The sequence below is a fragment of the Lepus europaeus genome, chromosome 2 (assembly GCF_033115175.1).
Source record: "Lepus europaeus isolate LE1 chromosome 2, mLepTim1.pri, whole genome shotgun sequence".
Lineage (NCBI taxonomy): Eukaryota > Metazoa > Chordata > Mammalia > Lagomorpha > Leporidae > Lepus > Lepus europaeus.
In genome coordinates this window covers 4,305,791-4,328,540 of record NC_084828.1, presented here as the reverse complement: position 1 = coordinate 4,328,540, position 22,750 = coordinate 4,305,791, and the positions used below count along the sequence as shown (strand labels likewise).

At 59.5% G+C, this 22,750-nt stretch overlaps 1 protein-coding gene across 2 annotated transcripts in view; it reads left to right on the top strand.

Moving 5' to 3' along the window:
• The window catches only part of BACE2 (beta-secretase 2), a 77,977-nt gene that overhangs the window by 31,669 nt on the left and 23,558 nt on the right, over positions 1 to 22,750 (top strand). For both annotated transcript variants that reach the window (XM_062175172.1, XM_062175177.1), the window contains exons 3-7: positions 6,372 to 6,588; positions 9,946 to 10,074; positions 10,986 to 11,120; positions 13,574 to 13,675; positions 17,735 to 17,884. In XM_062175172.1, the coding sequence (XP_062031156.1) occupies positions 6,372 to 6,588; positions 9,946 to 10,074; positions 10,986 to 11,120; positions 13,574 to 13,675; positions 17,735 to 17,884 (733 nt within the window). The remainder of the gene's footprint in view (positions 1 to 6,371; positions 6,589 to 9,945; positions 10,075 to 10,985; positions 11,121 to 13,573; positions 13,676 to 17,734; positions 17,885 to 22,750) is intronic.

Sequence of the window (22,750 nt, the reverse complement as noted above, 5' to 3'; positions counted from 1 at the left end):
GGCTCCACTCTGGGGGCATCAGTGCCGTGGCCGCGTTCTGGATTCGCCAGCCTCCATCTTGCAGGCGAGCCTGAAGGCGGCGGTGGGGGCGGAGCTCAGCACACTGACTCTCTGGCCCCACTGCGCCCAGGAAGGAACAGGTGCAGGAGGCCGTGGGGGCATCCCTGTGGACACAGCACCCAGTATAGACGGGTCATGGCAGGTTGAGTTAGACTCAGATTCTCAGAGCAGGTTAGGTTGCTGCAAGGTTTTCCAGAATGGTGAAGAACCTTGGTCACCACCACCCAATGGTCCCAGCGTCACTACATTTGTACCATGGTTGTTAATATCCAGTGCAATCAAACCGCTGTGCAAAATCCCTCATGCATATGTGACAGTGGGCACCTTGTGTGCACACATGGTCAGCCTGAGGTCTTCACCCACAGGGGGCACTGGAGGGTGACTTCCCCTGGATAGCCAGCAGCCAAAAACACCCCTAGTGTTTCCGAAACTCACCCAGGGACAGTGGGGTACCCGCTGAGGACCGCTCGCCAGCCAGCATTGTTCCCCTGCACACCGACGCAGCTTCCACTCTCCGGGGGGTGGGGCACCATGGAGCTGGGCCCCCATCAGCAGTCCCCTGCCCGGCCTGAGGAGTGTCACTCCCTGTCCGGTGCCTGCAGAGTCAGCGGGCAGCCGAAAGAGCAAAGCCGCAGTCAGTGGGCGTGGCTGTCGCACTGTACGTCAGCCGGAGCCCCTCAAAGGCCAAGGCGCATCTCCCCACCCTGGCTCCTTTGGCCCTGCAGGTGTGATTGTTAAGGTGACAGTCCCCACTTCCAACACTGTGCTGTGTCATTTGATCTGCGGACAATATTCCCCACTGTAGACAGCCTCTTCCCCATTCGCCGCGTCCTTGACTGAGCTCTGCTTCTCCCTCAGGGCCCAGCACGCACAGCTCTCTGAGTTCCCAGCTGGCCTGGCCCTGGCTTATCCACGTGGATCGTGTGTCCATCCCCAGGCCTGTGTCTGAATGGCCCGCGGTGCCCGTTTTCCACGCTGCAAGACTGGGCTGGCCTGGCCTCCAGGCACCTGATCTTGGCAGAAATTCCGGGGACCATCCCCATCTTCAGCTGGCCAGGTCTTTGCTCCTGCCAGCCCCCACGAGAACCCTGTCAGCTCTCGGGATGCCCCAGGTTCCCAACTGCTTCTCCTTTTGTGGGTGAAACAGAGAGGAACGGCAGAACCCAGCGCTGTCCAGGGAAAGCCCAGACTTCCCCTCCGCAGGCAGCATCACCCCATTGCCACTTCCACCTTCCCCGGCTTTGCAGGTTGAGTTATCCCGGATAAGACCCCTCCCCCTGCCCTGGTGCCCCTTTCTACTCAGAAAACCTTCCGCAGGGCTGGGGCACCCGTTTCAGGGCTGGGGCACCCGTTTCAGGGCTGGGGCACCCGTTTCAGGGCTGGGGCACCTGTTTCTGAGTTTTGGGCAAATTCCATTCCACCAGCCACATCCTTGCTCCCGTGTGCTTTGCGGGTTAAATGCTGCCTTAGGTTCACACTGACCTTGCCTAGGTTCACACTGACCTTGCCTAGGTTCACACTGACCTTGCTTAGGTTCACACTGACCTTGCCTAGGTTCACACTGACCTTGCTTAGGTTCACACTGACCTTGCCTAGGTTCACACTGACCTTGCCTAGGTTCACACTGACCTTGCTTAGGTTCACACTGACCTTGCCTAGGTTCACACTGACCTTGCTTAGGTTCACACTGACCTTGCCTTAGGTTCACATTGACCTTGCTTAGGTTCACACTGACCTTGCCTAGGTTCACACTGACCTTGCTTAGGTTCACACTGACCTTGCCTTAGGTTCACACTGATCTTGCCTTAGGTTCACACTGACCTTGCCTAGGTTCACACTGACCTTGCTTAGGTTCACACTGACATTGCCTAGGTTCACACTGACCTTGCCTAGGTTCACATTGACCTTGCCTAGGTTCACACTGACCTTGCTTAGGTCCACACTGACCTTGCCTAGGTCCACACTGACCTTGCTTAGGTTCACACTGACCTTGCCTAGGTTCACACTGACCTTGCCTAGGTTCACACTGACCTTGCTTAGGTTCACACTGACCTTGCCTAGGTTCACACTGACCTTGCTTAGGTTCACACTGACATTGCCTAGGTTCACATTGACCTTGCCTAGGTTCACACTGACCTTGCTTAGGTTCACACTGACCTTGCTTAGGTTCACACTGACCTTGCTTAGGTTCACACTGACCTTGCCTAGGTTCACATTGACCTTGCCTAGGTTCACACTGACCTTGCTTAGGTTCACACTGACCTTGCCTAGGTTCACACTGACCTTGCTTAGGTTCACACTGACCTTGCCTTAGGTTCACATTGACCTTGCCTAGGTTCACACTGACCTTGCCTAGGTTCACACTGACCTTGCCTAGGTTCACACTGACCTTGCCTTAGGTTCACACTGACCTTGCCTTAGGTTCACACTGACCTTGCCTAGGTTCACATTGACCTTGCCTAGGTTCACACTGACCTTGCCTAGGTTCACACTGACCTTGCTTAGGTTCACACTGACCTTGCCTAGGTTCATACTGACCTTGCTTAGGTTCACACTGACCTTGCCTAGGTTCACACTGACCTTGCCTAGGTTCACACTGACCTTGCTTAGGTTCACACTGACCTTGCCTAGGTTCACACTGACCTTGCCTAGGTTCACACTGACCTTGCTTAGGTTCACACTGACCTTGCTTTTTTCCTGTCCTCTGCGTTTCCCGTGCTTCTCGTGGGCTCACAGTAGAGTGAGATGTGCAGTTGCAAGAGCTGGAATGCTTCCCTCTGGCGTAGCCTGTGTGTCACTACTTTGCCTACGCTGTCCCCAGCAGCGGAGTTGGCCAAAGGTACACTGTCAGCCATTGTTTTTGATCAAAACCGAAGAACAGGCTCTTCCCTTCCCGATGCCTGACAAAGGTTTCTTTTCTGAGCTGCGGCTCCCTGGCCTGCAGTATTTCCGTGTGTGCTCAGGCCTCTGATGTGTCTCCGTGATAATAGGACGGCTGGTGGGCTTGTCACCCTGACGCCAGCCCAGGCCTTTGGAGACGCATGTTTAATGCTTCCTGGAGCTTCTCTCAGCGATTGGAGCTTGGCTGGGAGCTCTTTGAGAAGCTCTTTGATTTGGGGATGAGACGTCAGCTGCCGTTCGCCGTCTGAGTCGCCTGTCGCCAGCGGAAGCGAATGTTCCAGTGAGCTACGACGGAGCAAAAGCAGGTCGTGCGTGTTCCCAGATTGACTTCTTTTCCACCAATAAAAGAGCCTCAGCCAGAGGTTCGGTGGAGACCCAGTGTGCGCCCTTGACCCTGCACTGATCTGTTCAGGAAACTAGGCGTTCTGTGTTCTCGTTACGAAGCCGCCTCCCGGCTCCCGCGGGCTCCTGGGCTCCCTCAGAGCCACTCGTTTCCGCCCTCACCGATGCTCCTAAGTGGGATTCGGGCGTGAGAGGTGACCTGGTGGCTTCGCTGGCTGCAGAGCGATCGCCTCTCGGTGGGCCGGAGGCAGCTCTGGTTTCTGTTTGTTTGAGGGGTGGGGAACGTTCCTCCTGCCAAAGGCCACTGGGTGTCCATCGCATTCTCCTCGGGCCACACAGAATCATCCCCTGAAAGCTGAGCCGGCCACACACCCATCGGATGCCAAGTCCCACCTGCGGTCAGGGTCAGACCTTGCCAGCCCGGGCCCTCCAGCTCGCCGGGTGTTTGCCTGGGCAGGCGGAGCCAGAGGCACTGCCGCTGCTGCTCCTGGGGATGTGGCTTGGGCAGGTGGAACCAGCAGCTTCCGGGCGGCCTGGTCCCGTCCATGGGGGCCTGGTGGTTTGCAGGATCAGAGGGGTGGCAGCGGGCACCTGGTGGGCACCTGGGCCTGGCTGCCAAGTCCACAGGTAGCTTGTGCACCTGGCCTGAGCTTCAGAGCCCCGGGGGAGTCTGGGAAGAGTTCCTCAGGTGGGGGCTTGGGACAGAGCGGACCCCAGGGTTCCCCGGGCTGCCCGGGCGTTCTGCCTCCTGCGCTGTGTTGGCTCACAGAAGTCGCGGGCTCCTTTTTTTTTTTTTTTTTTTTTAGATTTTATTTATTTTAAAAGCAGAATTACAGACAGTAAGAGAGAGAGAGAGAGAGGTCTTCCATCCACTGGTTCATTCCCCAAATGGCTGCAATGGCCGGACTGAGGCTGATGGGAAACCAGGAGCCAGGAGCTTCTTCCGGTCTCTCAAGGACTTGGGGCATCTTCTACTGCTTTCCCAGGCCACAGCAGAGAGCTGGACTGGAAGTGGAGCAGCCAGGACTTGATCTGGCTCCACGCCACAGTGCCGACTCCCCGCAGACGTTTTTAAAACATGTTTTCTGAGTATACAAGATGCAAGCAGGAAAGGTGGAAAGGATCAACCTCAAGAACGAGAGCCCCGGATCAACCCCTGGACGCAGAGCTAGCCGCTGCTGAAGGCTGAGCATAATGAAGAATTTTAAAGAGGATCCGCCAAGTTTGACATTTTCTTCCTACAGTCGTTTAAAATTCCTCAGCACAAAGCACCTAGTGTACTGCAGGTTAGGCCGCCACCTGCAACACCAGCGTCCCATATGGGAGCCAGTTCGAGTCCCGGCTGCTCCACTTCTGATCCAGCTCCCTGCTAATGCACCTGGGAAGGCAGTGGAAGCCCCTACCTGGACGGAGTTCCGGGCTCCCGGTGTTGGCCTGACCCATCCCTGTGGCCGTTTGGGGAGTGAACTATGGATGCCATCTCTCACTCTCGCTCCACCTCTCCCTTTCTCTCTTTCACTTTTAAATAAACAAATAAAACTTTTTTCTGAAACGGTAAATGTATTGGGCTGCATTTCCACGCACTCTCTGAAGCACCGTCCTACTTAAATAGAAGGCCGTGTCACCTCCCACTTAGCTGCCCCCCCAGGTCGGCCCGCAGCCCTGGTGCTCCTACAGCAGGGGCTTCCTAAGCTTCGCCCAGCACAGGCGCAGCATTGGTACGGAGTGAGGAACCCTCAGGCCACAGCAGCCTCAGGACGCTTGCTTTGGTGACTGGTGTGTCTTTGAGGACTCTGAGAGTCTGCGACAGTGCTGGGGGCAGGGGCGGTGTCCCCAGTGGCTCCTGCGTGCGTTGGGAGCCTGGATCTCCATGTGACAAGGCTGGGACATGGTGGAACCTTTAATAGGAGGAGCCTGATGTGTGGGGGCCCTTAGGTCCCTGGGCCACGCCCTGGCCAGGGGGTAACAGTGAAAGCCTGGGGCTGGCCCTGCCCAGCCTCCTCACCTGCTCACTGGCCATGTGGTCACCCCTTCTCACATGCTCCTACCAGTGCCATCACTGGGAGGTGACACAGAGGGGCCCTTACCAGGGCCTGAGCTATGGGGCGTGGAGCTCAGACCCCCAGACTGTGAGCTCAGTAGACCTCTTTGTTTTATAAGGCAGCTGCCTGGGTATCTTGTGGCAGTGACAAAACTGGTGCATAGTCTGAACGCCCAGGAATCTTCCAGAAGGCATTCTTCAGACTCCCGCTATCATGCAAGCAGAATTTTCAAACTCACCTGGTGTGAAATACCCTAGTAGGGTGGAACAGCCCCAGGGCCTTGGCACCTGCTGCCACTCACCAGAGAGCCACATGCACGTGGCCCTCAGCTGTCCCCGAATCCCAGCCAAGTACTTGCCGTCCCCTGCCCTGCCTTCTTCCCTGGGTGTCTCCCTCCTCACTGCATGAAACACTAGGGGTGCCCGTGTCCACTGTCCCTGCCTGCGAGGGCGTGCACCTGCCCTGTCCATCGTGTGACCTCATCAGCGCCGTTCTCTCGGTAATTCTCAGCTTCGGGGTTTCCTGTGTGCTGAGTCCTGGGTCCCTCCACAGTGATGTGCGCCCCAGCATGTCCAGATGTTGGTGTGATTATTGTCCGCTTGGGGGCATCAGGAGAGAGCTTGAGAGGGAGCCCTGACATCGGGGGCCGACCCGGGCCCTGGGGAGGAGGGGGTGTTGTGTGTGTGACTCAGAGCCCTGGGCGTGGCCAGCACAAGCTGCCGGAGCCTCCAGGCAGGTGGCGGTCACCTCCGGGAGTCGCAGGGCAGCGGCCAGGCTTTGTAGGCTCACATCCTTCCAGAAAGCACCTGGTTTTCCAGGCGTGACTCGGGCATGGGGAAGAACGGAACCCAGGACCAGTGTGTTCACATGTGGTGTGCATAACAGTCGCCACAGTGTAGTGGCCGTGTTTGGGGGGCTGTCACCTTGTCACCGTCGACACTGTGTGCCACACTGCCCAGCCTGGCCCCCGCGGCTCTCGGCACAGATCTCTGACAGAACGTGGTGGGCTTTCCTCTCCCCCCGCAGGTCCAGTACCTACCGCCCCAAGGGCTTTGACGTCACCGTGAAGTACACCCAGGGGAGCTGGACGGGCGTCGTGGGCGAGGACTTCGTCACCATCCCCAAGGGCTTCAACGCGTCCTTTCTCGTCAACGTCGCCACTATCTTTGAGTCGGAGAGTTTCTTTCTGCCTGGGATTAAGTGGAACGGAATACTCGGACTCGCGTACGCCACGCTGGCCAAGGTAGGGTGGCTCCACAGACACGTGTCTGCCAGATCCCGGGGTGGGGGCCCCGAGCCCAGGCACCGAGGGGCTGCCACGCGGGCCCCAGCTGCCTTTGGAGACAGTGAGAATCCTATGTTTGAAGCAGCAGTGAATTCCAGTCCTAAGCATTTTTTAAAATGTATTTATTTTATTCGAAAGGCAGGGTTACAAAGAGAGGGACAGAGATAAAGACAGAGACAGGGATCTGTTTGCTGGTTCACTCCCCAAATGGCCAGGGCTGGGCCAGGCTGAAGCCAGGATCCAGGAGCTTCCTCTGGGTCTCCCATGTGGGTGGCAGGGGCCCAAGCACCTGGGCCATCCTCTGCTTTCCCAGGCGCACGAGCAGGGGGCTGGTCCAGAAGTGGACTCTAGTTGGCACCCATATGGGCTGCCGGCCTCGCGGGGGGCAGCGCCTCTTTGCTGCAGAACACCAGTCCCTCTGAGCGTTTTTAAATTTAAGATGACGCATCCCTTGGCAACTTCCTGTAAAACATTCTGACGACACGGATATCTTCGTCTTAACTTCTGTAATTTTAAAATGTTAACAGCATCTGAATCACATTGAATGTGAAGTTTGATTAGGAGCTTTTCCTGGGATAGGAGTCAAAGAAAACATATTAAATTCAGTGTTTGCACAAAGGCGGGGCCTGCGGGCAGCCCTGGGAGACTGACAGGGAGAGGTGCCCGCCCACAGACCACCAGCACTTCCTGCAGCTTTCTCGTCACCCCAGGAGACGCCTGCAGCTCCACGTAGCAATGAGCTGGGCAGAGATGGTGGAGCCCTGGCCCTTGGCATCAGAGTGTCCACAAACAGGCAGCATTGGATGTGCGCCAACTGTTTGTACTTGGGGCTGACCGGTGTGCAAAGGAGGGAGGCGGGCGGGGACTTTCCGTGGCGACAGTTGCCAGAGGCAGGCGGGATCCGCCACCAGGGTGTGCCCGGGGCTCCTGGGGACGGGGACAGGCAGTGTGTGTGCACCTGAGAAGGGCGGTGGGAAGCCACCTGTGCTGGCCTTGAACCTGGGCGCCACACCCTGGCCTCGTTGTTCAGCTGGAGCTCAGTGTGGAAGGAGGGGGAGTATGCAGGGGGAACCCTTCCCCACCCCGTGCACCCCATCCACAGGGGAGGCCTCGTTCCCCACACAGAGGGAGCGTTTGTCCCGACCCAACGTTGTTAGCGAGTGATATGGGGGTGAGGAGTGGACAGGGCAGTGGCCCCCCCACACCGCCCTTGGCTTCCTGGGAGACGGGCTCACAGGGACCAGAGCCTCAGACACAGCCCTGGGAGCCAGGGGGCTGCCCCGTCACTCAGCGCCCGAGCCTTCCAGGGAGGCGGGCATTTGCAAGGCTGCGTTCTCCCGATTAGTGCCCTGGGGACTGAGAGGTGGTCAGGCTCACCCCCCCAAGTCAGAGCCCCTGGCTGCAGAGCCAGGGGGGCCCCGGAGCCCTTGGTCGTCAGTACCAACGGTGTGACTGTGGCTCCTTTTATGCTAATCGTGCAGAAGTCGTAGCCCAACCCAGACTACCTGCACTTCCTACCGAGGAAAGCTTTGGGCTTCTCTTAGGGGAGGGGTCCCGATCCTCCCCATGACCTCTCACCTCTTCACCTGTGAAGCTCCAAGGTCACTGACTGCTGGCTTCCTGACCCCCAGGGTTTGAGGAGACAGCAGGATTGCAGGGAGGAGAGAGTAGCTGGACGCAGGACCCACAGCGCGGTCGGGGCTGGGGGCTGGGGCAGCTTGGCCAGAGCACTGGGCGGTGGTCATGGAGTGTGTGTGTCAGCCCACCCCCAGGGCCCTGCAGGGACAGGGTCTCCGGGGGTGGTGCTGGGGGTCTGTGAGTGACATCCCCGGGGTCCTGAGACGCACGCTCCTGGAAGAGGCTTGCACAGAGCAGGACCAGGGCCCTTCCCGCGGGCAGGGCTCTCCGTGTGGACGGAGCAGCAGCGCGGGGCTGTCCTGACCCCAACCTTGCTGAGAAGAGCCACGGCCTGAGTCCCAGGGCCAGCCAGGGTGCGGCCAGGCAGTTGTTCCCGGGCGTTTACTGTGGACTGCCGGCCTGAAGCGGGGACTGTGTGTCCCTCCTGGACCAGAATACAAAGCGTCCCCCACAGGCGGTGCACGTGGCTGGTGCGGGCACCCTGCAGAGGCTGAGCTCTGTGCGCATGCGCACCGTGCCCTCGGAAGACCCTCCCCCCCCACCTCCGCCAGGGTCCCAGTCCTCCCAAATGGCCTTAGGACCCTGTGGCACCCATGCTCCTGCTGAGGGACACCTGGGGGCACATGGTGACTGGTGGGTCACGCCAGCACCCCCAGGTGTCCAGCCTGGACCCTACACACAAGTGTGGCGCCAACTTGCTCCAGGACCCCAGCACCTGCGCTGCCGCAGCCGCCGCCTCCCCTTCCCGAGGTCCCTGTCCCGATGCGGAGCTGTGGCCCAGGGAGGGGCCGGGCAGTGGGAGAAGCTGACTCTTCACTTGTCCCAGGGCCAGGTTTCGGCGGCACCGAGGCAGGACGGCGCTTGTCCCTGGTCTGGGACGGACCGCGCCCCTGGGCGAGCCGCCGCCTGTGTGCACGACGGCAGCGGCGTCTACAGAGGCACGGAAGTGTGGCGGCGGCGGCGGCTCCTGGAAAGGCCCCGCGGTGTCACAGATGAGGACCCGTGGCCGCCCTGACCCACTTCCACGCCTGCTCCGCGGTCGGCACCTCCGGCTCCTGTTGTTCCAGCAGAGCTGTGGCCAGAGGAAAGGGACCAGGCAGGAGGAGCTTCCGCGGGAGGTTTCTGAATCCGCACCGCCATCACGCGCGGTTTGCTGGGCAGCGGCGGGACTGCGGCCACAGCGGCCCACGCCCGGCGCCTGTGGGTTGTCTCAGGCTGCAGCCACAGAAGGCGTGGATTGGCCTGGCTGTCCCTCCACGCAGCGAGCCACGGGGCGCCCCCCTTGCCCGGCCCCAGAGGCCTGCGCTGGGGCTGCCCTGGGTGCCCCGTGCACCTGCACGACTGTTTTAGCGGCGGCCCTGGAAGGCACCGTCCCTGGCCATTGCTCCTCCGGTTATTTTCTGTCTGGGACGTGTGAAAGGGTCCTGCCTCCCCCTCAGCCCCACCCCCACCCTGGGCACGATGTGCAGGTGCCTCCAGATTTTAACAAAACCGCATGGCGCTCTCGTGCTCATCAGCCTTGATTAACTTCGCTCCCAGGCTAGCCAGAGAGGCCAGGGGAGACCCGAGCCTTGATACAGGGGCCTCTCCCTCCCCCACAACAGAGACCGGGGGTGCCGCCCCGCTGCACCCGACATCACCCTGCTCCACGCCGTCTCTCTCTGTCACCCTCCGCAGCCCTCCAGCTCCCTGGAGACGTTCTTTGACTCCCTGGTGGCGCAGGCGAGAATCCCCGACGTGTTCTCCATGCAGATGTGCGGGGCGGGCCTGCCCGTGGCCGGATCCGGTACCAACGGAGGTAGTCTTGTGGGTATCTTTTAGTCTTAAAGGGGACGAAAAATCACAAACACGCGGGGCTGGTTTATTTCCGTGTCGGGAACGACCCGCTCAGAGGCATTAGGCGCGTAAGCACACGGAGGAAGCGCGGGGGTTGTAGGGGCTTCCACAGCTGGAGAGCAGCGCCCGTGGCCACCAGGGCACCGAGCCCTGAGCCCTCTGGCCGGCCGCTTGGAGAGACGGCTCTCAGCCCTTCCCCGGGACCTTTGGAGGGAGGGGTGGCTTTCTGCTGGGTGGGGGAGGGGCAGATGAGGAACAGGAGGCCTGGCTGGTCTCACCCTGGGTTGGTGGACACACTGGGTGTTCCTCCCTCTCCCCGCCCTCTCCTCCCCCTCTCCCCCCCACACACGTGTGCACACACACGACATGGCAATGGTGTTTCCTTCTACATACTCAAGGCCCCCAGCACTCAGACGTCTGGAGGAGGTGACAGGAGCAGTGCACGGGAAGGGACCCGGGGGGCAGAGAGGCCACCTCCACCCCTGCTCCCCACCCAGAGATTCCAAGGGCCAGGTCCACCTGCTGCTCCAGGCTCCTCACCCCCCTCCTGAGAGGGGCAGCCTGGCCCCTGTGGGGAGGGGTGGTGCTGCGGGTTTGCCCAGGGACGCCCCGCCACTCCGCTCCCCTCTTTTGACCCCCGTGGCTCCGTGGGCTTGACTGCTCCACAGCGTTTCCTGGGGGAGGTCTCCGGTGCCTCTAGGTGATGGACGGACGCCGCACTCGGATGCAGGCCAGGGAACGGCCCCTGCGTCGCCTGCGTGCCTCGCATTTGTCCCATCACACCCCAGGGAAGTGCATCCGGGGAGGGGCCCCTCACGGCTCGGCCTCTCTGTGGAACCTGTGGGTTTTTCTCTTACACCTGTAAATATTTGCCTTCCCAGGTCCTGGGTGGAATTGAACCGAGTCTGTACAAAGGGGACATCTGGTACACCCCGATTAAGGAGGAGTGGTACTACCAGATAGAAATCCTGAAGCTGGAGATTGGGGGCCAGAGCCTGAACCTGGACTGCAGAGAGGTATCCGCCCTGGGGTCCCGCTGTGTGTGTGTGTGAGTGTGAGTGTGTATGTGTGTGAATGTGTATGTGAGTGTGCATGTGTGTGTGAGGCCAGAGCCTGAACCTGGACTGCAGAGAGGTATCCGCCCTGGGATCTCACTGTGTGTGTGTGTGAGTGTGAGTGTGTGTGAGTGTGTGTGTGTGCATGTGTGTGTGAGGCCAGAGCCTGAACCTGGACTGCAGAGAGGTATCTGCCCTGGAGTCTCGGCTCTGTGTGTGTGAGTGTGTATGTGAGTGTGTGTGCACGTGTGCACCCCTGGGCCCCTGAGACAGCACAGCTCCTCAGCGGGAAGTCAGAAGCTGCATTGCTTTCCGAGACCAATCCCAGGCTCCCTGTGTGGGGAGAGACGGGGCCTTCTGTGTGACCGTTTAAACCAATGGATCCCATCCCCACCCCACCCCACCCCAAAATTGCTTCTTCCCAACCGCTTGTCTTAATAGGGTAAATTTAGCATAGGAAAAGCGGAATTAAACGGTAAGCTTATTTTGGTCCCAAAACAATTTAAGGGTTGGTGTCATGGCATCACAGGCTCCGTCTGTGACACCAGCATCCCATATGGGCACTGGTTCGAGACCCAACTGTTCCACTTCCAATCTAGCTCCCTGCTAATGCACCTGGGAAAGCAGTAGAAGATGGCCCAAGTGCTTAGGCCTCTGTGCCCACGTGGGAGACCTGGAAGAAGCTCCTGGCTCCTGGCTTCAGCATAGCCAGCCTCAGCCATTACGGCCATTTGGGGAGTGAACCAATGGATAAAAGATCTCTCCCCCGCCCCTCCCCCGCCCCACCTCCTCCTCCTCCTCCTCTGTAACTCTGCCTTTCAACTGAATAAAAAGTAAATATTTTTAAAAATTTGAAATCCATGCAGTTTTTTTCATAGTATACATTTTTCCATGAACTTTTTCAAGACCCCTTGTATGAATAGATTACATAGATAATTTTTAAAAAGGTTTATATATTCATTTTTTTGAAAGGCAGAGTTACAGAGAGGAGTGGAGAGACAGAGAGATCTCCCACTCACTAGTTTACTCCCCAAACATTTGCAAAGGCTGGAGCTGGGCCAGGTCAAAGCCAGGAGCCTGGAACTCCATCTGGGTCTCCCACGTGGGTGCAGGGGCCCAAGGACTTGGGCCATCCTCCACTGCTTTCCCAAGCCACAGCAGAGAGCTGGATCGGAAGTGGAGCAGCCGGGCCTCCAGCTGGTGTTCACATGGGATGCCTGGGTTGCAAGTGGCAGCTTAATACGCTCCCCTCGACCCTGGCCCCTCAAATGCTTTTTTTGCACCCTAATAACCTTATCTGTTGATCCTATTTTCCACACACTTTGTGAAGTCCTGGGGAAGACGAGTGAGGGGGTATGTGGAGCTTGGCTCTCACCATTCTCCTGGTGTGACCCTCTGAGAGTGGCGTTCACAGGTTTATTCAACAGAGCTGGACAGAGGAGGCCTAAAAATAAGCAAAATAAAACTGAAGCACTCATCAGCTTCCCCCAGCCAGAGCTCTGTGACGCTGTGCGCAGCCTGCCCGAGCTGCAGGGGTAGGAGCGGATGGCTGTGGGCGGATCTCAGCTCCCTGGGTCCACACGGCTCACTACATGTCTGCTTGCGTGTGGCACGCACAGTCCTGGGCACTCGAGGGAGCCTCTGTCTTCTCCACCACTCTCGGGGGGCTTTTTATCATTATTATTTGAAAGGCAGAGTTACAGAGAAAGAGAGAGAATTCTTCTGTTTGCTGGTCACTCTCCAGGTGACCGTGATGGCCAGGCCAAAGCCAGCCAGCTGGTCCTCCATCCAGGTCTCCCACGTGGCACCTGGGCCACCTTCCACTGCTTTCCCAGGCCATTAGAGGGAGCTGGATGGGAAGTGGAGCAGCCGAGACACAAACCGGGGCCCACGTGGGGTGCCGGTGTCACAGGCGGTGGCTTTACCTGCCGCGCCACGACGCCCACCCCTCAACATTCCACTTCAACCTCTGAAGACAGAGGACTTTCCCTCTGCCCCGCGAGGGGTTTCTTGATGAGAATTTGAGTGAGGGCAGAGCTCTGCCTGGGGCTGGCCGCAGGCTCGGCTGACGTCACTTCCCTTTCCTGGGCTTCCGTCTCCGTATCTGGGAAGTGAGGCTGTTGGGCTGGAAGGAAGATCGGGTGCCAGCCTCTGACGATGTGAGCGGACTTGCAGCCAGGAGCTGCCACGGCTGCCCGGGTCTGCAGATGCCAGGCGCTCGGTGACGGGGCGGGGGCGGGGCGTGCACACTCAGAGCTGCTGTCACTCACTGCCCCCTCCCCTCCTGTGTCACCTGTTCTAGACTAATACACAGCTGACACTGTGTGACACTGGTGACGGGGCGGGGGCGGGGCGTGTACACTCAGAGCCGCTGTCACTCACTGCCCCCTCCCCTCCTGTGTCGCCCCTTCTAGTACAACGCAGACAAGGCCATCGTGGACAGCGGCACCACCCTGCTGCGCCTGCCACAGAAGGTGTTTGATGCCGTGGTGGAAGGCGTGGCTCGCACGTCTCTGGTGAGTGCCGGAGTGCCCGAGTGACACGGGCTTGGGCGGGAGCCTCCCTGTGTGTCCTGGTGCTGTCCACACCATAACTCTCCCTGGAGACCGTGAAGCGAGGTTTCCTTTTTCTTAGCCATTACGTAGTAAGTTAGTCTCACGCTCTGATGTTAGTAAGCCAATCATGCCTTCGTTCTGACCCCAGAGATCCCGGATCTGAACATGCAATGTTTTAGAATTATCTAGTTTATGTTGTTGTTGTTTTTAATCTGAGAAAACAAGTCTCAGTAATAGGCTTTAAGCAGTACATCAAGCATATATTTCTGAAAAAAATAAGAAAAAGTGCTTGGGAAACTCTGTCTCCACCCCCTGACTTTCAAATGTATCAATCGTAAATATATAGATTGATAGATATACTGAATGATTGATTGATTTCTGGCCTTTAAAACGAAGCACCCAAAAACCTACTGGACCTTGGCCTTCATCCACACTCTCGGGCACCGGAACCCCTGTATCTGACACCGTGATGTCTTCCACAGAAGACAAAGCCAGGTGGCCAGTCTAGTATCTGCTGGCGACCACGCTCTGAGACAAGGTGGTTGAGAACAGCGTGCTTTTTGGGGGACCTGGCTGATGGCATTCGAGTGGGACCCCAACTCTCAGAGCAGGTCCAGGCAGCAGGTGGCCAGGGCAGCCAGAGTCTGTACCAGGCTGTGCCCAGGGGCCAGCTCCGGGAGCCTCCCTCGTCTCTGGTGGCCTGTGGGAGGCTTGGGGTAGGATGCCTGGGGGCAGCAGGCACTTCACAAACAGCACTTCCACCCCCAGCCATGGAGCCACTGCCACTTCCTGGGTGAGAGAAACATTACTTTCGGCTCCTCAGGCATCTCCCCAACACTTCTGCGCTCAGGGAGCCCCACGCAGGCCCACCAGAGTCGAGTGTTTCCCGCACGAAGCCTTCATCCCACTGCCCGTGGGGATGGCAGAACTCCAAGGCCTCACACAGGAAAACGCACGGTGACTGCCTTGTCCCAGCTCACAGCAGGAGCCCGGGACGCGCGAGAGGCTCTGGTCGTCCTGAAGCGAAACAGGCCCAGTCTGACAGTGCCGCGGTGCGGGCCGGTGCTGTGGCGCAGTGGGTTAAGCTGCCGGTGACCCTGATGTCCCATTCGAGTGCCGGTACGAGTCCTGGCTGCTCCATGTCTGATCCAGCACCTGCTACTGTGCCTGGGAAAGCAGCGGAAGATGGCCCAAGTGCTTGGGCCCCTGCACACGCATGGGAGACCCGGAAGAAGCTCCTGGCCCCTGGCTTCAGCCTGGCCCAGCCTTGGCTGTTGCAGCTATTTGGGGAGTGAACCAGCAGATGCGAGATCCCCCCCGCCCCGTCTCTCTCTCCCTGTCTCTGTAAATAGATATATTTAAAGAGAGAGCGAGAGCGCTGTGGAAAGAGAAGCGCACAAATCGGCAGAGCAGATCAGCAGTGTGGGGTGGGGGGCGGGGGTTGACCAGCAAGGCTCAGGCCCTCGGCACCAGCGGCTCTCAGGGCCGCGGCTGGGAGCGGCCACTGTAGGAAGCCAGAGCCAACCTCTCTCTCTTTTGCAATATCTGCTGAATCAGAAAAAAAAAGGCAGATCCAGTTTTTTGAGCCTTAAATTTAGAATGCTTGTTAAAAATCAGAGCATCCTTAAAATAAGGAACAATATGCCGGTCTCGTAAATGGTAGATTCACGCGGTGTCTGCGAGTTCTGTGTTCCGGAAGTCGCCCCATCTGAGCTGGGAGTGTTTCACGAGGGAGCCAAGGCTGTGTCTGCAGCCTGCGACCCCCCCCCCGCAGCCGCTGGGCAGCCCGGCCTCCGCGGAGGGGCTGACGGCCTGCGCACTGCTGACCGCATCGCCGCAGCTGCCCCACGGCCACCGCCGGGGTGAGGGAACCCCCAGGGCCAGATTCGTTTGCCACATCTAGAGTTCCCTTGTGATGTCACCCGGGGCCTGCAGGCAGACAAACCCCAGAGGCTGCTGGTCTTGGGTCTCGCCCGTTGTCACAGGGGCCAGTGACGCACCAGTTCTTTTATCTGTCGGGCTTATGGCTCTGGGACCTGGGTCACCTTTTGAGCTGAGGACAGGGTAGGTTTCAGGCTTGAAGGGCCATGCAAATGTGCGGCTGTGCCCCTAGGCATGGGTTGTTCAGATGAGATTCTCGAAGGTAGCGGTTTGTGGGAAGGAGCCTGCATATCGGGCAAGGCAGGGCGTGCAGGTGCACACGGGGTCACAGGCGCCAGGGCTCTGGCTCCAGACTCACAGGCAAGGAGCATGGCTCGGGGGCAGTAAGGCACCCGTCCGACTCAGCTGTGCCACTTTGGCCAGTCCCCTGTCTCCCCAGAGCCCCCTCCTGTCTGCACATGGGAGCGGGCCGGACACTGCCACCCTTTGCCCATCACCGAGTCCAGCACAATGACCCCGCCCCCCCGCAACCTCTCACCAGCTCGCCACGAAGAGCTCCCCGTGATACACGTTTCCCTTCGATTTTGCATTTTTTGAAAAGCAAAAACATACCAGTGCCGGCATTAGGAATTTCACAAAGCAGTCAGCGCGGCGTGGCAGTGAGCGTGGTGGGTGAACCGAGCAGGGCACCGTCTCCCCACTCCGTGGTAGCCCCCAGCAAGGTAGCACCCAGCACCTGCTTAGTACTCGGTAGGTGGCTGTGCCCAGGTCACCCAGTGGCACCCAACATTCTGTTCGCTTCTCGCCGATCCCATCTTTCTGTCTCCTTGCTGTCGGCCCCTGGACCCCTGTGATGCCGCGTGCCTGCCCCCCGGGACGCCCCCTGCCCCGTGCCCCTCCTTGTGGGGTCTCCCTCGCTGGCCTGTTCCTCTGGCTGGGCCGAGGCCCCTCTTCTACACTGACCCCTGTGCTGTTGGGTCCGCAGCCCTCCCCGTGACTCTCGGGGGGCTGTGTCCAGCCCAGGCCCGTCCCCTGGAGCTCCAAGGACTCCAAGCTAAGGAGACACATGCACATCCACGTGGACGCCCTGCTCACACCCCGACCCCTGGGTCACTGACAGCACCTGCTGCCCACCCAGCCTCATCTCGCCTCCCTTCCCGCCCTCAGCACCATCTTCCCCTGCCGTGACCCACGTCGGCCAGTGGGCAGGGTCCACCCAGCATCTGGGCTGTGCCCGCCCCTGCCATGACCCCCCTGCTTCTTCCCCAGGGAGACTCCCTGGACAGCCCCATCACAGCCCCTCCCGGCTGTGCCCCCAGGGGCCGCAGGCCAGGTTACAGGAGCCACTTCAGACCAGCCCTGCACAGGACTTCCTGTGGGGGCCTCGCAGGTGCCCTGGACTCACAGCCCCCGTAGCCGGGCTGGGGGCAGTCGGCACTGCCTGAGGGGAGGAGCTGGCGGCCACCTGGCGTCCCTGGAAGCCATTTGTTTCCCCGCGGGCATTTCTCAGGTCTCTGGGTGCTACATGTGAGGACTACGTGGACAGGCGAGGACCCCTCTGCCCTTCCAAGGGCTTAGAGTCCAGTGCAGGAAACAGAAGTGAGTCACCCCAGCAAGTATGACTTGCCGCCTGCCACCAGCAGGAAGGCCACGAGCTGTGCACGAAGGCGTAGTCTTGTTGTGTTGGGAAGTCAGGGAGGGCTTCCTGGAGGAAGAGGTACCTGAGCTGCTATCCAGAGGACAGAATGTTCCAGAAGAGCAGAGAGCTCACACTGGGGCTCTGCTGGGCCCAGGGAATTCAGAGGGCAGCTGAGCCCGGAAGGGCCTTGAGGGCCACGTTTGGGGTTTGTTCTTTTTCCTAAAGGGCCATCGTCCACCGCTGTGTGCCCTGGGCCAGGTCACTGCGCCCCTCTGTGCTTTGGACTCCCCATTGTAAAGCGAGGGGGTGATGTCATCCCCACGGCGTCGGTCGGCACGGGTCGTTCCGCCTTCACCCTCACTCTAACAGGGCCCCCGCTCTGTGCAAACCAAACAGCCTTTATCCACCTGGGCTCCGGCGAGGGCAGCCAGCCAGCCAGGTGCGGCTCCCTGTGGACATGCCGGGCTGGCGCTGATGCTCACATGTCTCGTTCTGCCTAGATTCCAGAATTCTCGGACGGCTTCTGGACGGGGTCCCAGCTGGCGTGCTGGACGAACTCGGAGACGCCCTGGTCCTACTTCCCCAAGATTTCCATCTACCTGAGGGACGAGAACTCCAGCCGCTCCTTTCGCATCACCATTCTGCCGCAGGTACGCACGTGGCGTGAGCGCTTCCCGGGAACACGCGTTACCCCGTGTTGTGGACCCCTTACACGGCTGTGCCCCTCACTCAGCCACAAGCGCCTCGGGGTGCAGAATGTCACCCACACATCGGGCAGCCCTGCCGACCCCCCCACCCCGGTACCAGGGCCTGGGAGGGACAAGAACGGCCACCATCCTTTGCATGGTGCTGCCCGCCAAGCCCAAGGCCAACCCAGGGTCCCCGGCTGGGCACCAAGACCGCCCCCCCTCAGGGGGAGGAGCCAGCCTACAAAGGGCGTGGCTACAGGATGGCTGCCATGGCCCCCTCACGCACCTGTCTCCTCTTGTCTCTGAAGACTAAAACTGCCCCGGGGGTGATCGTTATCTCTACAATGCTGAACACAGCAGGTTCTGCCCTCCGCAGCCTGGTCTCCCCGCCCCTATTCCCCATGCCCTGGCTCCTGTCTGCTCTCACCGCCTCCCCTGGACCCCAAGGTGTTGTCCGTGCGTCTCAAGTCCCCCCGGGACCTCGGGGTGCCGTCTGTGTACCCACTCTGTCCTGTTCAGAATTGCTGTCACACTAACCTCCCTCAACCACAGCTCAGCTCCCCTGCTGCGAGAAGTCAGTGGGTCCCCAGGGTGTAGCTCCTGGCCCAGGCCTGGCTTCCCACGCCCCCTCCCATGGCCTGTCCACCCCCAACCCCTCCCCGCCCCCTACCCATCCAGCCTCTCGCACTGACTTCCTGCTACCCTCGCTCCACGCTGCTCCTGCTGCTGCTCGCGACCCCCTGCATGCAAGGCCCCCGTCCTCCCTCCATCCGGGTCCCTCCCACCTGCCATGCTGCTGTCTAGGACAGAAAGCTTCGAGGGAAACGGGGCCCCACGGAGGACTCGCGTGCTGGGTACGGGAGGCCTGAGCTACGTGCCGGGCTCTGCCCTTGGCTCCTGCTGTGTCTTGAGCAAACCACCGAGCCCCTCGCGTGTCTGTCTCTCTCACTGTGCGAGAGAAGCGGTCATCCTCGCCGGCGACAGTTCCAGAACACACGATCCTTGGGCGAGCGCCACTGCACGCCCTGGCGTTAGGGTGATGTTTCCAGCCTCTTTGAAATAATGTGCTTTTGGGCCGGCGCCACAGCTCACTAGGCTAATCCTCCGCCTGAGGCACCAGCACCCTGGGTTCTAGTCCCGGTCGGGGCGCCAGATTCTATCCCGGTTGCCCCTCTTCCAGGCCAGCTCTCTGCTGTGGCCCGGGAGTGCAGTGGAGGATGGCCCAAGTGCTTGGGCCCTGCACCCCATGGGAGACCAGGAGAAGCACCTGGCTCCTGGCTTCGGATCAACACGGTGTGCCAGCCGTGGCGGCCATTGGAGGGTGAACCAACGGCAAAGGAAGACCTTTCTCTCTGTCTCTCTCTCTCTCTCACTGTCCACTCTGCCTGTCAAAAAAAAAAAAAAAAGAAGGGCTGGTGCTGTGGCTTAACAGGCTAATCCTCCGCCTTGCGGCGCCGGCACACCGGGTTCTAGTCCCGGTCGGGGCGCCAGATTCTTTTTTTTTTTTTTTTAATATTTTAAAGGTGTTATTGCGCTAATGTTGACGTCTTAGAACTTTTTTTTTTTTTTTTTGACAGGCAGAGTGGATAGTGAGAGAGAGACAGAGAGAAAGGTCTTCCTTTTTGCCGCTGGTTCACCCTCCAATGGCCCTGCGGTCGGCGCATCTCGCTGATCCGAAGCCAGGAGCCAGGCGCTTCTCCTGGTCTCCCATGCGGGTGCAGGGCCCAAGGACTTGGGCCATCCTCCACTGCCTTCCTGGGCCATAGCAGAGAGCTGGCCTGGAAGAGGGGCAACCGGGATAGAATCCGGCGCCCCAACCGGGACTAGAACCCGATGTGCCGGCGCCGCAAGGCAGAGGATTAGCCTGTTAAGCCACGGCGCCGGCCGGGGCGCCAGATTCTATCCCGGTTGCCCCTCTTCCAGGCCAGCTCTCTGCTACGGCCCGGAAGGCAGTGGAGGATGGCCCAAGTCCTTGGGCCCTGCACCCACATGGGAGACCAGGAGAAGCGCCTGGCTCCTGGCTTCGGATCAGCACAAAGTGCTGGCCGCAGCGGCCATTGGAGGGTGAACCAATGGCAAAAAGGAAGACCTTTCTCTCTGTCTGTCTCTCACTATCCACACTGCCTGTCAAAAAAAAAAAGAAAAAAAGAATGCGCTTTTGATGATTAAATTGTGCTTGGCTGGCCGGCGAGCTGGGACATCATTTCATCCGTGTGGCTTGTAACACATGTCACCGCCCCGCTGTGCGCGTGTGCCAGACGACACGTGGCCTGAGGCTGTGTGCAGAGCCAGGGGCCCCTACGAAGTGGTGGCAAGAGCTGGCATTCGGGAGAACCGTCGGTGTCCAGGCAGAACAGGGCCCTGGGCTGGAAGACTGGGCACAAAGCGCGTGGTGGGACCGTCAGGACCGTTGGTGTCCGGCAAGAACGGGGCCCTGGGCTGGAAGGCTGGGCACACGGCGCGTGGGGGACCGTCAGACCATCGGTGTCAGGGCAGAACAGGGCCCCTGGGCTGGAAGGCTGGGCACACGGTGGCGTGGGGGACCATCAGACCGTCGGTGTCAGGGCAGAACGGGGCCCTGGGCTGGAAGACTGGGCACACACGGTGCGTGGGGGGACCGTCAGACTGTCGGTGTCCAGACAGAACAGGGCCCTGGGCTGGAAGGCTGGGCACATGGCGCGTGGGGGACCGTCAGACCGTCGGTGTCCGGGCAGAACGGGGCCCTGGCTGGAAGGCTGGGCACACGGCGCGTGGGGGACCGTCAGGCCCGTCGGTTGTCAGGGCAGAACGGGGCCCTGGGCTGGAAGGCTGGGCACACGGCGCGTGGGGGACCGTCAGACCGTCGGTGTCCAGACAGAATGGGGCCCCCTGGGCTGGAAGGCTGGGCACACGGCACATGGGGGACCCTCAAAACGTCGGTGTCAGGGCAGAACGGGGCCCTGGGCTGGAAGGCTGGGCACACGGCACATGGGGACCGTCAGACCGTCGGTGTCCAGACAGAACGGGGCCCTGGCTGGAAGGCTGGGCACACGGCACATGGGGGACCCTCAAACCGTCGGTGTCAGGGCAGAACGGGCCCTGGGCTGGAAGGCTGGGCACACGGCGCGTGGGGGACCGTCAGACCGTCGGTGTCCAGGCAGAACGGGGCCCTGGCTGGAAGACTGGGCACACGGCGCGTGGGGGACCGTTCAGACCGTCGGGTGTCCAGGCAGAACGGGGGCCCTGGGCTGGAAGGCTGGGCACACGGCGCGTGGGGGACCGTCAGATCATCAGTGTCCGGGCAGAACGGGGCCCTGGGCTGGAAGGCTGGCACACGGCGCGTGGGGCACCGTCAGACCGTCGGTGTCAGGGCAGAACGGGGCCCCTGGGCTGGAAGGCTGGGCACACGGCGCCTGGGGGAGGGGTGTGAAGGGGCAGCCCCTCATTTGCATATCTGCATATGCAGTCATAGTCAATCTCCCTTAGGAACCCGGGGCTGGGGGTGCTGGTCTGGGCTGACTGTGCTGTGTTCACACTTTGGTTCTACAAATGTTCCGCTTTCCCTGCTGTTTTCCTGTTTCCCACGTAGCCTTTGCCTGCCGTGCTCCTGCGGGGCCGTAGAGGGGGCAGGAGACGCCTGGGCCCAACAGGCTCCACGTGCTGCGTTGAGGGCAGCCACGGGCTCCCAAGCCGGCGAAGCTGCTGGCCGGGCCCCGCCTGCGACCCTCCGGGCACCAGCAGTGATGGGTGGGCAGCGTTGTGAGTGCAGGAGAGCCAGGGCTCCGTCTTCGCCGACATTGTCACACAAAGGCCCCAGTCTGGGATTCCTGTCCCCGGGCAAGTCCCCCAGGGCACAGCCAGGGTGACGTGTGAGAGACAGGAGCGCGGTGGGCCTGGGTCGCTCTGGCTGCGTCCACAGCAGCAGGTGCCCTGTGATAACTGTGTGTGTCCTTCTTATGGATTAGAACTTCAAAGGCGGTGTGTGTCTGTGGTATGTGTGGTGTATGGTGTGTTTGTGTGTTGTGTGTGCTGTGGTGTATGTGCTATGGTTGTGTGTGTGTGATATATACGTGGTGTGGTGTGTATTTTTTATGTATGTGTGGTGTGTGTGTGGTGTATATGTCATGTGTGTGTTGTGTTTGTGTGTGGTATATATGTGGTATGTGATGTGTTTGTGTGTGTGGTATATATGTGGTATGTGGTGTGGTTGTGTGTGTGATGTACATGTGATGTGTGTGGTGTATATTTCATGTGTGTGGCATATATGTGGTATGTGTGTTGTGTGGTATGTGGTATATATTTGGTATATATGGTATATATGTGGTGTGTGTGGTGGTATATATATGGTAATTATGTGGCATGTGTATGGTTGTGTATGTGTGTGTGTATATTTTGTGTACATAGTATACATGTGGTGTGTGTGTGGTGTGGTTGTGTCTCTGGTGTATATGTGGTTTGTGGTGTATGTGTGGTGTGTATGGTATATATATCATGTGTATGGTATACATGTGGTGTATATGTGGTATGTGCTTTATGTGTGGTGTGTGTGGTGTATACGTCGTGTGTATGGTATACATGTGTGTGGTGTGGTTGTGTGGTATATATGTGGTATGGTATATATGTGGTGTGTGTGTAGTGTGTGTGCGCGTGGTGTGTATGGTATACATGTGGTATGGGTGTGGTGTGGTGTGTGTGTGGTGTGGTTGTATGTGTGTGGTGTGTGTATGGTGTGGTGTGGTTGTATGTGTGTGGTGTGGTATGTATGGTATACATGTGGTGTGTGTGTGGTGTGGTTGTATGTGTGTGGTGTGGTGTGTATGGTATACATGTGGTATGTGTGTGGTGTGT